This window comes from Hibiscus syriacus, unplaced genomic scaffold, assembly GCF_006381635.1.
Source record: "Hibiscus syriacus cultivar Baekdansim isolate YM2019G1 unplaced genomic scaffold, ASM638163v2 tig00111769_pilon, whole genome shotgun sequence".
Taxonomy (NCBI): Eukaryota; Viridiplantae; Streptophyta; class Magnoliopsida; order Malvales; family Malvaceae; genus Hibiscus; species Hibiscus syriacus.
In genome coordinates, this window is record NW_024063172.1 from 3,992,443 (window position 1) to 4,008,579 (window position 16,137).

The 16,137-nt window shown below is 33.0% G+C and overlaps 1 protein-coding gene across 1 annotated transcript; it reads left to right on the forward strand.

Annotated features, from left to right (window-relative positions):
* Positions 1 to 13,308: 13,308 nt before the first annotated feature.
* On the forward strand, positions 13,309 to 15,061 carry LOC120169747 (heat stress transcription factor A-4c-like). Its single transcript, XM_039177870.1, has 2 exons — positions 13,309 to 13,767; positions 13,862 to 15,061. Exons 1-2 carry the CDS (start codon positions 13,552 to 13,554, stop codon positions 14,855 to 14,857), a joined length of 1,212 nt encoding a protein of 403 aa, XP_039033801.1. The 5' UTR covers positions 13,309 to 13,551; the 3' UTR covers positions 14,858 to 15,061.
* The last annotated feature ends 1,076 nt before the right edge of the window (positions 15,062 to 16,137 follow it).

Below are 16,137 nucleotides of genomic sequence, written 5' to 3' on the forward strand. Positions count from 1 at the left end.
ATTGTTTTAAAAATTATATTAACTGTAATGTTTTAGTCTTATTTTAATCATTTATTTTTAAAAAGTTAATAGTGGTATTGACGTGGTATTTTTATTATTTTCTTATATCGATATATTATTTTCTATAATAACATATTTTATTTTATTTCTTAAATTAATATATTTTATTGATAAAAGTATTAATTATATTAAAGAATTTGAGTTTAAACAATCATATCTAAAAGATATGTGTATATATTAGTAATGGTTAATAAAAATTTTAAAATGTAGTTTGTTATAATTAACCTAAACTATTAAAAAATAAGAAAAAATGTTGGGCTTGTAATAGGCGGATTCGAAGAGGGGCTATTAAATTGGAATGGAAGTAGTAGGGTTGAGTCCGCCATGCTTTTGGTGAATGATTTTCCGTTTAGGAATGCACCCATCACGGGAGGAACAACGAGATAAGAGAAGTTGTACTTTGATAAAAGAAAACGGTGGTGGTTGAAATGTGGGTGTGGGGTCTTAATCATTGTATCTGTCACAGTGGTGGGGTCTGGTGATGCCCGATATGCCGCCACCCACGTGGCAATCCTATTTTCACCCTAGCAATTGGATAGAAGACCAAGGAGGGTCAAATTATTTAAATTTTGACTTAATTTTGTTTTACAAGGCTAGGTTATATTTAGGATTAATATAAATAAATGTTTAAAATATATTTAAAATTATTTTCGTGTCTAATTTTTTTTAAAATAAGTATTTAATATTTTTTTTGTTACATTTTTAGGTACATACTATTAAAAAATGTTAAGTGACACATGTCACGTTTATATTTTTTACTTTTTTAAATAAAATATTTAAAAAAATATTGAATATGACATGTGTCACTTAACGGGTTTCTTTAACGATAGACACCTAAAGTGTAACTGAGAAAACACTATGCACATATTTCTAACGAAAATTTTGGTTAGTGACTAAAATATAAGTTTTGAAAGTTTGGTGGTTAAAATATAAACTTTGTAAAAGTTTAGGGACCAATAATATAATTTTAAAAAGTTATAAATTTTATCCCATAAATAAATAGTTTTGCTTAAAACAATAATTTTTGTGTAATCAAATTTTTGGTACAAGGTTAATGTTAAAAGCTATAAAGCGATAAATTCGGTATAGAAATCGGATAGTTGGATCGAACTTAAATTTCATGAAAATTTGAAGGATGCTAGATAAATATTGTAAATATTATTTTCATAATTTAGAACAGTAAAATTTAACATAGATCAGTGGAATTAAAGTATATTTTCCATCGTAATCCAAAATTGTGAATTTTAGTAACTAAATTGTAATTTTCAAAAAAATTGCAAGGGCAAAGGTAGAAAGTGGATTTTTATTTGTTCATCTTTGAATTTGGAATATTAAAATGGAAGATATTCCAATGGCAAATTGAAATTATCATGTTTCATTAAGGGCAAAATGATAATTTCACATTAATCGAATTTTAAATTCATTTATACTAGATAAAGCCAAGTGTAATGTGATATTAATTGAAGAAAAATCAGAAATTTGCAGCATCTTCCGGTCCCAAAACGTAAATCACCGTAGCTAGGTAAGAATTTTTTTATTTCATTTTTAAGCTTATTCGATTGATTTTTGGATTAAGCTATTAGATAGAGAATTAATCTACTTGAAATTCTTTACCATTTGATATAAATAGTTCATGGAAAACATGTCTGGATGATGATGTTCATGATTAAGGTTCACGAAGAACATGTTTGATTTTGAAAAATTAAAGGATGATTTTTATGTTATTAGTGTTTTAGATTAATTTCCAAGCATTTGTGATGATTAAAATCAAGTAGAAATGCTTATAATCAATTTGGTCAAGTTAGGGTTTATGGAAATTGCTTGAAAATAGATTTAATTTGATGTTACGATGATTGAAATTGCATGAATTTGATCATAGGATATTGAAGTCATGCTTGAAATTGAATGAAAATGAAGTCATGGTATACTAATTATATTTGGCCATAGGGGAATAGATTGAGGGGAAATATTGAAAATTTTCCTATGATATAGAATTGATATTAGATGCGTTCTATATGTTTTGGAGATCAATTTGGAACCTTGAGATAGTAAAAGGGCTAATTTATAATTTTTTAGAATTGTAGGATATTATTGCATAAATATGATAATTGGAGTGTTCAATGTTGAATTTTAGTATTTGAATTTATAAAATTTTAAGTTAAATAAGTAATTTTGGATCAAAGTGAAAATTTGGATAAATTTGGTGATGAAATTCAAATAGTCTTAAAAGTTGGGACTTAATTGTGAATTTTCAAATGTGATGGTATTATTTTAATTTGAAATTTCAATGCTAGAAATTTATATCAGCTTGTTGATTTTTAAGTTTAAATATTGGATTTGGGATCGAATTGCAAGATTATTAAAGTGGGTGGTTGAATTCGAAAGGTCTAAGGAAATAGAGGATGAAATTGCAAGTTTTTGAAGGTTAAAGTATTGAATTTAATATATATTTAAGGTGTTGAAAATTTTAGTAATTAATGTGCAATGATTATAACAATGAAGGATCATTATGAATTATCGGAAAAATTAAGGTGAATTCTAGAAAGAATTCATAATTAGTGGTTTGATTGTGCAATTGACAAAAGTTGAAGAGTTCATGAAGGAAATAAATATTTATGGAATCGAATAAGTATTTTTGAGAATTTTGAAATTTTGATGGAAAATATAATTTAGTTTTATATCGATTTTATTTCTATCGAATTTTATATTTAAGCTTAGATTACGTTAGTTCGATAATAACATATAGTGAATATTTTATGTTATTTTATGGCGACGTCATACCATGATAAATCTAGTGATTCACGTTATTCGAAAGGGAAGAAAAAATGTGACATTGAGAATATTATCGTAGAGAATATTCGATAGCGAAGTAAAGATGAATACATATTTAATTGGCATAATACAACGAAATGACCTTAATGTTTGACAGTAATGCTAAATTTACCTATATTTTTTTTAAAATATTTAAGTACCGAACGTTTACTTTTAAGTCAAAAATCAATTAACGATCAACGTCATATGCTTATGTAGCGCTGGAGAAAAAAGTTGATGGGGAAGTCCATATCATCCAGATTACTGATGTGATAATTCTACGTTGTTTTTTTACAAATTATGATTTATATTTTTTATGTTAAAAAGTATAACTAATCAGAGAGTGAAATGTGCCACTCTCTTATTAGTGCATTTTAAAAATTAAAAGGGTGAACTGCAAGAAGGGGATTCGAACATGGATTCGAACTTGCAAGAAGGGGGATTCAAACCTTTCCATTCTCTCAGGGTTGCCGGCCGTCGTGTTTCCACGATGTCTTCTTCCTCGAAATGCGAGAATGGAGACTCGTTGATTTCCTCATCTTCTTCGAAAGCTTGGTCGGTACTACGCCGGACACTGGTTCGACGTCAGATTTGGTCCTCGCGACTTCGGTTTTGAAAATGGGTATTTCTTCAAATCCTAGCTCTTCACCTTGGGTTCCTTCTCCTTCCACTTCTTTAAGTTCTTGTGTTTCTTCAATGGCTTCCTCCGGTTGCGAAGGCGGCTTCCTTGGGGTGGTTTGTTGTTGGAAAGGTCTAACCTTGTGAGCCTCCAAGCTGTTGAAGTGCCTCAACAAATTCTGCTGCTGGTGTTGTTGGTCCTCGTGTCGGTTATGTGACTTTGTCTGAAACTTGATTTGATTCTGTTGTGCATATAAAGAAGAGCCTGAACCAATTCGACCACCGCCATTATTCTTCAAGATACAAGAAGGTAATTCAGAGATTGGGTTCATAAGGGAAGCCCTGAAATTTTCTTATCAACATGTTCCTTAAATGGAACAAAACCCCGTCCCTTGTTTTTTTGTTACAAAATTTCATTGGGTTCTTAGACAGATCTTCTCCTTGTTATTCACTTCTCTGCCAAAATTTTAAATCAGAAATATTATAACTTTGTTCCCCATAAAATAAGATTAAGGAAAAAAGTTAGTTGGGGAATTACCGGTTTGAGTTCAGGAACTGTGTTTGATTTCTTGTCAGGATCAACGTTGTTGGAATCAGAGTTCCATAGTTGAACGGAACTCATCCAGTTCTTCATATCACCGCCATCGTTTTCCGTAGTTTCTTTTCCATTTTCCTCAGTATTTCCATTCAATGGCAACAGAGATCCATCATTCATTTCCTTACATTGGATTTCTTCCTCCTTTAATCTCTCAATCACTGTAACACGTCTTTGAGAATGAGCATGCAAAGGGGAAGTTAAAAAACTGGTTTATGAATAACAATAGTGTTTTATTTTTTTAATGAAATTCAGACAAAAAGAATGAATGTTAAATATTTTACAAGTTACTCGAGCAAATAGCTTAGTAAAATGAGAGACAATACCTCTTATTGGTTCGAAGTTAAAATGTAAAAAAATAAAAAAATTAACTGACTCTTATTCCCATATGTAATGAAGTAAGGGGGAAGTAGAATAGTAGGCTGCCTCCAACACAGGTTAAGAGCAGCTTCTGTGGGAGACCTCCGAATTATGAAATACCCTCCGTGGGACTTAATCCCACGACCTCAAGGTTAAGAACCTTGCGCTCTACTAACTGAGCTGGATGGTCATCTCAACGATCTGGATGACATAGTCGTTCACGTCAACTTTTTTCTTTATGTGTGTGCGTTACGTCAGTATCTGGCGTTGATTGACAGTTTTCATCTAGCGTAGGTTATTTTTGATCCAAAAATAAACGTTTGACACCCAAATGTTTAAAAAAATAATACGGGTAAATTTGACACTACTGTCAAACGTTAGTGTCATTTTGTTGTATTATGCCTATTTAATTTATATTTATGTTATCGAACGAACATTGACTTGCGATGAGCCAGTGACATAGTTACTATGGTAAGAGGTGACTCCTAAATAATATGTGATTTGTGATTCATGCATATATGTTCATTTGGTAAGCTAATAGAATTATGGAATAAGCTAAGGATGCTAATTAAGAAAAGTTGCCTAGAAATTATTATTCGAACAATAAGTTTAGAAAATCACCATAAAATATAAAGAAGTTATTAGAGGATTATATCTATATCGTTGGATTTATATATCAGTCTAGTTTTGTTTAAAACAAACGGATACTGATTTCGAAGAGTATACAAAAAGATGTGAAATTTTAATTGAGAATAAGTCAGAAAACATGGTAACGGATTCTGCTCAAAACAAATTATGTAAGTCAGCTTTGAAAATTCACTATAAATTATACAAGTTGAAATAGAAGAAGTGCTTTATATGTTTACATTCGTATTTGAGTCTAGTTTTCAGTGGTACGAGCGGAATAATTTTTAAATATGTATATGAATACATAATAATATTTTTAAAGGTAGTGCAAATTGCCAGAGTATAGAATTTCAATAAATTATGTAGTTAAAGCAATTGAAAGCAAATGATTAAATCTAAAGCTTAGTGAGACTTATATTTTGACTTATAAATAAAATGTCAACTTGAGTGCAATTTATTTATTAAGTTATTCTGATTGATGACGACTTGTGATAAGTCAACATCATACTATTTAAAATATGTTTATATTTTAAATATGAATTATTTCCATAATATTTATATAAACTTTTATGAATGATTTAGGGTATTAATTGTCCAAGTTTATATTTTATAATGATGAATTAAAAATGATTTTAATTTTTAAATGTTGATTATTAAATTATTATGATATGACTTTTGTATGTTTTATTGAGATTCGTAAGTACATTTGACATGCTATTAAGCTGAGTTGAGTCAAGTTAAGTTAAGTTATAGTACATTCGTGTACATTATGATCCACATCGTTGATGCATATGTTATGATTTGTACTTGGAGTGTATCTTATGATGATTATTATGATTGACACCGTGAAGTGCCCGGTGCATATATTATGTTCAACTCACGTACCTTGTATTCTCTTACATATACATTGAGCTATAAAAGTAAATATGAAAGTTATGACAAGTATATGAAAGAAAAAAAATATGAAAATGAAATGCAAGTTCTGAAGAATGTTCGAATAAAAAATATGAATTGTTTATGATATTTGATGTTGATTTACTTGATTTTTTGATAAAATCATGAGATGATGATTTTCAGATTTTCAAGAGGAAAACAGTTTGAATAGTTTGGTTTGAAAGTTTTAATATTTTATTTAAATTACAATTTTATGTTATAATACTATATAAAATTTATTTATTTTTATCACTTTAATTATGATATTGCCTCACTAAGTTTTTCTTGAAGCCTCTTTTCAGAAAATCATTCCTAATATAAGTATCAGTAAAACATCTTATCTTTAACTTATTAGTGACATGTATATTATATTTGTACGTTGCTTTATCAAATTTGTTTTTCAAAGGTCTGTAATAGTAAATTATAACTATTTTATTTTAGTTAGTCTAGTTATGTACGTATTTATGAATGAATAGTTTATGTATGGTTATGTGAGAAATGTTTTCCTAATTAAGCAAGTGTTTAGGAAATTTTATATAACTTATGAAACAACGTTAAACTGCCTAATTGTTGCTTAAAATTTTATTCGTTTTGAACGTTCAAATATTGTTATTTTATGATTATACACAATTAATGAAATGATTTTAAAGTTGATAACAAGAAGTTTTAAAATGAAACAAATTTTAAGTGTTTATGATCAGTGAATGTCTGTAATTTTGATGTAACATCTTTAATTCGCATTTCGAGACGTATACATATTATGGGTGTTATAAGCAATGCCTCGATCCAGATCAAAAGAGACATCTAAATTAACTTTCACAACCATTAACAAGTGGTTGCCAATGAATACCCGATGCAGTAGGAACTAAATCAACAAGACTATTAACGTCAACAGAACTCAAGTCGTGACAATGGTGTCGATAACCTGCAACAAAATCATAATGTAAAAGCTGGGCATTAGTAACAAGAAGTCAAGTCGTTTGTAAATTACCCTCATGAATAAAAGAATTATGTGCATTCCACAAGTTCCAAAGAAGCGTAACTAAGCTAGCAAATTGATTAACATCCAAAACCAGTAAGAACTTTTCGAACCAAAGAAGGGGATCATCGCTGGTACTATGGAAAAAATCCAAGCAAGGAAGCCAGCCAAACGAAGAGCTTCTTGGGACCGTGGACATGAGCGAATAGCGCGAATAACCGACTCCTCATCGCTCTCACACATAGGACATATACCATTAGATAAACCTACAGCCTTCAAGCATTTATGAACATGTATAGCATCACTAGCCATACGCCAAGCGAAAATCTTAATCTTTGGAAGAACCAGTAATTTAACAATTATTTTCCATGCCTTGGAAGGAGGATCCTGCAAATCAAACACACGATTAAACCACATATACCCAGGCCTAACAGAATAAATGCTCGAGTCATGTTTCACCCACACAATAGAGTCCTCAATACATTGAGCTATAACGACAGTTAGTAAGGATACGATCATCATCAGCGCAAGAAAACACTCCTCTCACCAATCCTTCATCCCATCTCAGGATACCAAGAATCATGAATTCATGGTGTGATGAATTCCCCTCCACGCAAAGGAACAATTGCTCCTTAATTTGGCATGCAAAATATCACATCCGAAAAATATTTGGCTTGGAAAACCTTTGCAAATAGACTATAAGGTTCTTCAATCAGCCTCCACACTTACTTTCCAAGCAACGCCAAATTAAAACTTCTCATGTCACGAAATCCCATACCTCCAACGTTCTTTGGCATACACATCGTCTTCCAATCCACAAGAGGCCAACCTCGCTCTAAAATTCGAATAGACCACCAACACCGACGCATTATACTAACCATCTCCTAAATCAAATAATCTCACAATAAATAGCAAGACATCACATATTGAGGAAGAGCTTGGGCCACCGCTTTAATAAAAACCTCTCGTCTGTTGAATGAGATTATATTTTTATTCCAACACATAACCCTCGTGGCCACTTTATCTCGAAGGAAGCCAAAGGCATTCGATTTAATTTTCCCAATAACCAAAGGCAAACCCAGATAGTGACCAAGGTCCTCAACCTCATACGCACCCAAGATGGACGAAATACCTTCCCAATGATCGATGTATGTCATAGGGCTAAAAAACAGAGTTGACTTGTCCAAATTAACTTTTTGTCCTGAATATCGCTCATAAATTAAAAAGATCTCCCTGATACAATTAGCTTCAGCAGGTGAGTTCTCAAGAAATATAATACTATCATTCGCAAAAAGAAGATGAGTAACCCGTGAACCAATTTGACTCGCTCGGATGCCTGTCGGGCTACCTCGACATTGTGCATCTAACAGAATTGCTCAGAGACCCTGAGTACAAAAAAAAAAAGGAACGGTGACAGAGGGTCACCCTGACAAAAACCTCGACTTGGAAACAATTCCTGAGTTTAAACCCATTAACCCGAACAGTGAAGGTTACATATTCCACACACCTCATGATTAAGTCCACCCAATGAGGCGCAAAGCCAAGCTTAAGCACACCGCCAGTAAAAAAAGCTATTCAACCCTATCATAAAAAAAAATCAAGTTTAAGGGTGGACCTTTTATTGGATCATTCTCGGATGAATTCAGGTAATGAAGCAACTCGTGAGCTACTAGAACATTTTCAGAGATTTGGCGGCCTAGAATAAAAGCAGATTGATTTTCGCTAATACAATGTTGCATATGTTGTTTCAGACATCAAACCAAGACTTTAGACACAATCTTGTACACCACAGTGCAGAGACTAATGTTTCGAAGTTGCTTGATAAGTTGTGGATCTTCCACTTTAGGAATAAGAACCATAACTGTTTTAATAACCATGCTCATACCCAATGAACCATTGAGAAGTTGCATACACAAGTTAATAATGTCCCTACCAATAAGATCATAATGAAGGAGAAAGAAGCTCGCGGAGAGGCCATCAATCCCCGGAGCTTTCCTTGGATAAATATGCTGAAAGACAGACACAATCTCCTTAGTAGTAAATGATATACATAACATATTATTAACATCATTAGAGATAATAGGCTCAATAGTCTCCAATATACGATCATCAATAACAGGAACAGACGTTGTAAACAAATTATGAAAATTTGAAACAATAATGCGTCAGACCCCCTGTTTATCAGTATGCCACACACAATTATTATCATAATGACCCCAGATCCAATTCTTTTTCTGACGATCATTAGCCCAAGCGTGGAAGTAGGACATATTTTTATCTTCATGGGCAAGCCACTGCACTCGCTATCGTTGCGTCCAATATTATTCTTCTCGGTCAAGCAATGTTTTTAACTTTGCCTTCGCTTGGCTAAAACTTTCCCTAACAGCAGGAGAAGGATTTTGTTGTAAACCTGCATTGACGAGTCCTTTTAATTCCTTAATAAGTGTTCTCGATAGTGATGTTTTGTCTCGTTGCCAATCCTCTAAAGCGACCCTTACAGTAGCAATTTTATCAAGCACGGTACCCCTTGTCGTTTTCCATTCATCTTGGACCTTACCACAACAAACTGGTTAATTTTCTCAACAAGAGTCAAAATGAAAATAATATCCACCACTTCGATCATAAGTACTAGCAAAGGTACCATTTGTGTTGAGAAAAAGGTAGCAATAATCAGTGTTCAGAAAATTCAATGAACACACGAAAGTTCTCATATAACGACAAACACACCTTAGCAGCTACAAAACGATCCAAATGATCTCGAATTGTAAGATTATCTGTTCTTCCACAATGCCATGTATACCAGCCACGAGCTGGTTTGCAATCAAACAAACCATTGGTACAAGACCTCGTTGAAATCACCCCCTAAAAGCCAAAGGAGCGACGAGGCCCTATTAATAGTAGACAAAGTATTCCATGTATGTCACTTGTGTTGAGCAGAATAAAGACCATGTATTCCAGTAAAATGAAACGCTTCTTATCCATTTTTAATAATAGCATCTATATGAATTCGAGAGTAAGATAGAATATCAACACTTATATCATTATTCCAAAGAACCATCAAACTAGTACATGAGTTTCCGCTATCAACCGTAAAACAATTATCCAAACCTAACTTGCACCTAATATAGACACTTCGAGCTTGCCTTAGTCGCTTTTCACAAAGAAAAATAAGAGAGGATAGACTCGGGCGACAAATCACCCTAAACCATGAACCGTCGCAGCATTGGCTAAGCCACGACAGTTCCAACATAACAGTTTCATGACGTTCGACTAGGCTGTCCCGCAACCTCCGCCGATATCATGTTTGTTTTGTCATATTTCCCAACCCCATTATCTGAAGTAAAAGACAAACTGAAATGCTTTGAGGTAACTAGAATGGTAACCATAAGTTTCCTAAGAAATTTTTTTATCAAGATGCCAAGAATCCGAAACGAAGTAAAACACAAAAAATCCTTGTCCAAATATGGCTACACTCATGTCTTATTACATATTGAATCCCATTTGAGATCATAGAGTAAAATTGAACATGTATTTGACAGTATACTACATAACAGTAGACCAAGGGAGACTCGAAATCGAATATCCTATTTATGCAGAAACCCATAAGGCAGTTATTAGGATTACAATAATGACTTTTCCCAGTAGTGGCAGAGAGCGAAACAATATGTAGTCACCATTCTACTTGAGTTAAGGCGATCAGATCGTGTGCATGCTATGCATGCCTATACCACAAGAAGAACCAGACTTCGAATCCAAATAGAACGAGCATTGGCAGACAGTGAAATACAACCACGTCTAGTATTATATTCATTATTTGGTAGTATAATACGAGAAGACTGTTGCCATGATGCACCTTTATCAAGCGACCATACATAAAATACTATGAATCCATTCAGAATTTTAGTCCAATTAGTCTTTATATAAAACATTAAAAAATCCCAGGGACGTACAGAGCGGAAGCCAGCACAAAGAGGACTCTGTTTCACAAAAATAAGATTTAATAACCGACGCCTTGTCGTGAAATTTAAATCTTTTAGAAGACCAATGCCTTTGTTTCCGTGATAACCGTGATCCAGTAACTCTCGAATCCAATAGCAGATTGAATTGCATAACGATTAGGACTCATGGAAAACACAAAATATCCATTTATTTTAATATTAAGCAATTGCGTATCCCGTTTGAACCATAATTCAAAAACCCTTAACCATACACAAACGCAACATTCCCTGTCATTGTAAATACAAGTCGGTTTATGAACTTTTAAACGAAGTTGCAGTCTCCCACATGGAATATTAGTTTATAAATCCATTATAATATGATCACCTTTCTTGAATAATTGCAATATTTAATCAAATAAGTATTACATTGCATATTTGATTAAACCACAGTTCACGTGATCTGCATATACGCAAATTCCTAAGATTTCCTTAACGACACACGTGGTTCCATTCTCAATGCTCCTGTATTGAGCTGCATTCTCAGTGGGGTCCCACATATTTAAAATTTAAAATTATTATATATTTCAATTTTTTTTATTAAAAATGTATTCTTATCCCTAATATAAACTCATACATCCGTTCATAATTTTTGTAATAAATTTCTATAATACCTAATATGATTTAGTCCTATTTAATTTGATACGATTATTATAAAAGAAACACTATTTTTTTTTCTAATAGCTAATATAATTCGAGTAATCAAAATTAAAAATATATCCTTACAACTTATAATAGGTAATAATTTATATATGATAATAATTTAACCAATATAAATAAAAATATTTTATATATCTGATCCAGATCAATTAATAAGTGAATCAAATATTGATGACTGATAATATTAAAAATATCATTTACCCCTATAAAATTAAGTTTAATATCATTTTAAATTGGTCCATAAACTTTATAATGTTTTAATTTTATCCCTAAACTGTAACTATCATTTTAAATTAGTCTTCAAATTTTTCAACATTTCATATTCATCCTCAAACTATGATCCTCTTTCTAAATTGATCCCAAACTTTTTGGGCATTCTGATTCCATCCTAACGTATAGGTATACACAAATCAATTTCTTGTTAATAAATTTGTTATTCCAAGGTATATTATTATATGTTTGAAGGGAAAAAATTAGGTTAAATTATGATTGAAACAATAAAAACTTAAAATAATTTATACAATAGATTAAAGTGATTTGACTTTTAAATGAATTCTACCTCTATTATCTTAATACAAATCCTAATAACAGAACTTAATATATTAAATAATTTTTATTTTATTTAACATTAATTTTTTAAAATTGATAAAATAAAGCAAATTATATTAGAGATATTAAATCTGTAACATACATATAGCAAAAAGACTAATAAAAAATGGACAAAAAACTCTACATATAAATTTAAAATGAGTGATTAATGGGTGAATTTACCCTAAAAAAATATTACAAAATAGTCTAGCATAGTAGAAAGTCTATCATCTTTTTCTACGCTACGCGGTTCAAAGAAAGAGAAATCGAGAATTCCTGATATTCCCGGGAAACACAAGGAAAGAGAAAGAAAAACCCTCTGATTTCTAAAACGAATCGCCGGTTTGTTTGTTTGTTGGTGGTTTCTAAGTCCGGGTGTCATCACCTCCTCTGCAACTTCGCCTCTTTTTTTTTGTTTTTGTATTTTCTGTATATGGTCTGTCTAAGGTAACAACAACTCAACTAACTCTCGTGACCCATTCATCAAATTCTAATTATTAATTTGTTTTCACGTTGCTTTTGCTTCAAGTTTGTCTCTTTCCTAATTCCTTTTCTTCATTTCATCTTCTGCAAGAAAATTAGAATGAAAGAGCTTTGACTGTGATTGTAGTAAGACTGTTTAGCGACTTGTAAAATGATCGATAGTTTCCAAGTAGTAACAGAATTGTAGAGGGTTTCTTTTCTTCTTCAATTCTTTTTAGTTTAATTTTTGTTTTGATTTTGGCTTTTGTTGAATACAGGAACTTTGCAAGTGATGTTTGTTTTTGTTTTCAATCTGAAGCTGAACTTGAATGATGCATGGTTTGTGATTGAAGGACAAAGTGTTTTATTTTATTGAAATTTGGAGAATTTAGGGGTTAGAATTGGATTTTTAGGGTTTTTTCTGCCTACATTGAAGCAGCTGACATCTTTCACTGGGTTTTTATCAAGGAGGAAAGGGTTTTCTTGTATTGATCTGGGTTGTGACTTTTGGATTTTAAGAGGTCGATGAAGCTCTTGTTTTTCTTTACGTTCAATGTTAGATGCTACTACGATCAAGGGTTTACTCTTGATTCAGATTTGTAGATTTGGAACTCGAGAATCTTGATTTACAGCCTTTGGCAAGTTATAGATCCTTATTAGTAAGAGATAATAATCTTCAGTTGCATACGATATATGGGCGGTTGAAGGTTTATTCTTTTGATTGATATTCATTATTGGAGTGAGGATGTTCGTTTCTGTGGTCTGAGAGTTTGATTTGTGGGGTAATTGTTGCAGTTGCTTGACATTTGATTGCTGAGAACCAACTTTAGGGTGTTTGAGATTACATATACTGGAATTTTGGTATGGAGGAAAATCAGGGCAGCTCGAGTTCTCTCCCTCCTTTCATTGCAAAGACATATGAGATGGTGGATGATCCTTCCACGGATTCTATTGTGTCGTGGAGTTCAAGTGATAAAAGTTTCATTGTATGGAATCCACCCGAGTTTGCAAGAGATTTACTTCCCAGATTTTTCAAGCACAATAACTTTTCTAGTTTTATCAGACAGCTTAATACATATGTGAGCCACTTGTTTTTTTGTCTCCCCGCATTTATTATTCGATTACATTTTTGTTTCTTATGGCTTGAATTAAATTATTTCAATATTTTGGCAGGGTTTCAGGAAAATTGATCCCGAACAGTGGGAGTTTGCGAATGAGGATTTTATAAGAGGTCAGCCCAATCTTCTGAAAAACATACACAGGCGCAAACCAGTTCATAGCCATTCCATGCAGAATCACATAGGACAAGGAGCTTCTTCATTAACAGAAACAGAGAGACGGCATCTAAGGGATGAGATTGAGAGACTTAGGAATGAAAAAGGGTCGCTTGCTTTAGAGATAAAGAGGAATGAACAGGCACGACAAGGATTTCAGATGCAAATGCAGCTTTTGAGGGAGCGTTTATTGAATATGGAACAGCGGCAGCGAAAAATGATATCTTCTGTGGCTCAAGTCTTGCAGAAACCAGGGCTTGCTATAAATCCGACACCACAATTGGAGGCTAATGACAGAAAGAGAAGGTTGCCTAGAATTGCTTACTTATATGATGAAGCTGGGATTGAAGATAGTCAGACAGGCAATTCCCTAATCGCTAGAGAAAATGCAAATTTCGCACCGTTGTCCAACATCAAGCCATTTGAACAATTAGAGTCATCTATGGTGTTTTGGGAGAATGTGGTACATGATTTTGGTCACACTAGCGTTCAAGGTAATTCAAACCTTGAATTAGATGAATCAACAAGTTGTGCAGAAACCCCATCAATATCTTGCATACAGCTTAATATTGATGCTCGTCCTAAATCCCCCAGGATTGACATGAACTCTGAGCCTGCCCTCGTTGTTACATCTGAGCCTATTACAGAAAAAGAACAACCTGCAAGAACTACCGAACGTCCAAGAGCTGGGGTCAATGATATGTTCTGGGAACAATTTTTGACTGAAAATCCTGGTTCAACTGATACACAGGAAATCCAGTCAGAAAGAAACGATTCGGATGCTAAAAAGAATGAAAGCAAACCTGGTGATCAGAGAAGATTTTGGTGGAATGTGAAGAATGTAAATAACCTTACAGAGCAGATGAGGCATCTAACTCCTGCAGATAGAACTTGATATTTGTTGATTATTTTTCACGGCTTTTGGTGCCTCAATAGTTCAGTGTATTAAATCTAGGTATGACCGGTGTGATGTGGAAATAAGTAGATAAGTTATGTTTGAGTTCATCTTCTCAAGCATGTCATTAACGTTCACATGTTCAATTGTTTTTTGGTGCTATACAGCTATAGTGTGATTTAGATGGCCTTTTTTGTCTGCTTCCATATAGTTCAGATTCACATAATTTTTTGAGAGAATAACGCTGACTGATTTTATAGTGTATTTGCAAAGTTGTCTTGTTCCTGTACTTCATGGCAATGGCATATGTGATGATTATCTTCAGTCTGCATGCTTTGTTAAAATCTTGAAAATATGTACCAACGGTGATTAACAATATGAGTTTTTTGTCTATAAATCCTTTTTTCTCACCATTGTCATCTTCTAAGCTTCAACCTATTGGTATACGGTTTACCTAATCCTATTATATGCATGTTAGGCTATTGAAAGGCACTGACTTCTTCAGGTAGTAGGAAATTTTCCAGATCCTCTACATATTACCTTTGAAGTGTTTGTAGTGTAGTGTAGTGTACTTCTATTGATTGGTGTAACTTTACTGCTTCGACTCTGTTAAATCTGTTTTTTCTACTGAATATCATCTGTATCACTCTTTTTTCAACCATCCAGTCGTGGTTGACGATTATGGGGGTTCAGCAAACTATTGAATAATAATGCTTCATGGTGGATCTCCTAGATGAGGCGGGATTTGTTCATCATCCGTTGGAAAATTTATTGGTCGCATGAACATTGTTCACTCTGTAAGTCTGTGTCATAACCGGTCCGATCTGGGTTGAACCATACCTGATGAAATACTTTGATGATAAGAGCATGGTCTTCATCAAATTTTAGTTTCAGATAACATGCCAAGAGTTTTCTAGTTCTGGTTGGCTGATCTATTTCTGCTACTGGAGTCTAGTTCTTAAATCAGAGTTAGGATCCATGGCACTCCAGATATTGATGCTTTATCTGATAATCACCAGTTACCTTCAAGAGCCTCCCTTTCAATCGTGAAATTTTCTCACAGGCTTTAGTTCCATGGTGTGCTTTATTGCAAAATTTTCTGCTTTTGATCCACAACTGCCATGAGTGTGTAGAATCAAGTTCATCATCTGAATTATTATACCAATCCTACTATCAGCACTATCTTCCCCAAATGACAGTCCCCAGAATGCATCAGCAGAACTATAAAACTTTGGCCAGCGCACTGGTATTCTATGAATGCTGGGCGCAGGTATATTCAA

Excerpts from the sequence above, each read along its gene's own strand:
- LOC120169747 (XM_039177870.1), top strand. The coding sequence starts at position 13,552 with ATGGAGGAAAATCAGGGCAGCTCGAGTTCTCTCCCTCCTTTCATTGCA. Across the intron at positions 13,768-13,861 it reads TCAGACAGCTTAATACATAT|GGTTTCAGGAAAATTGATCC; the intron begins GTGAGCCACTTG and ends ATATTTTGGCAG.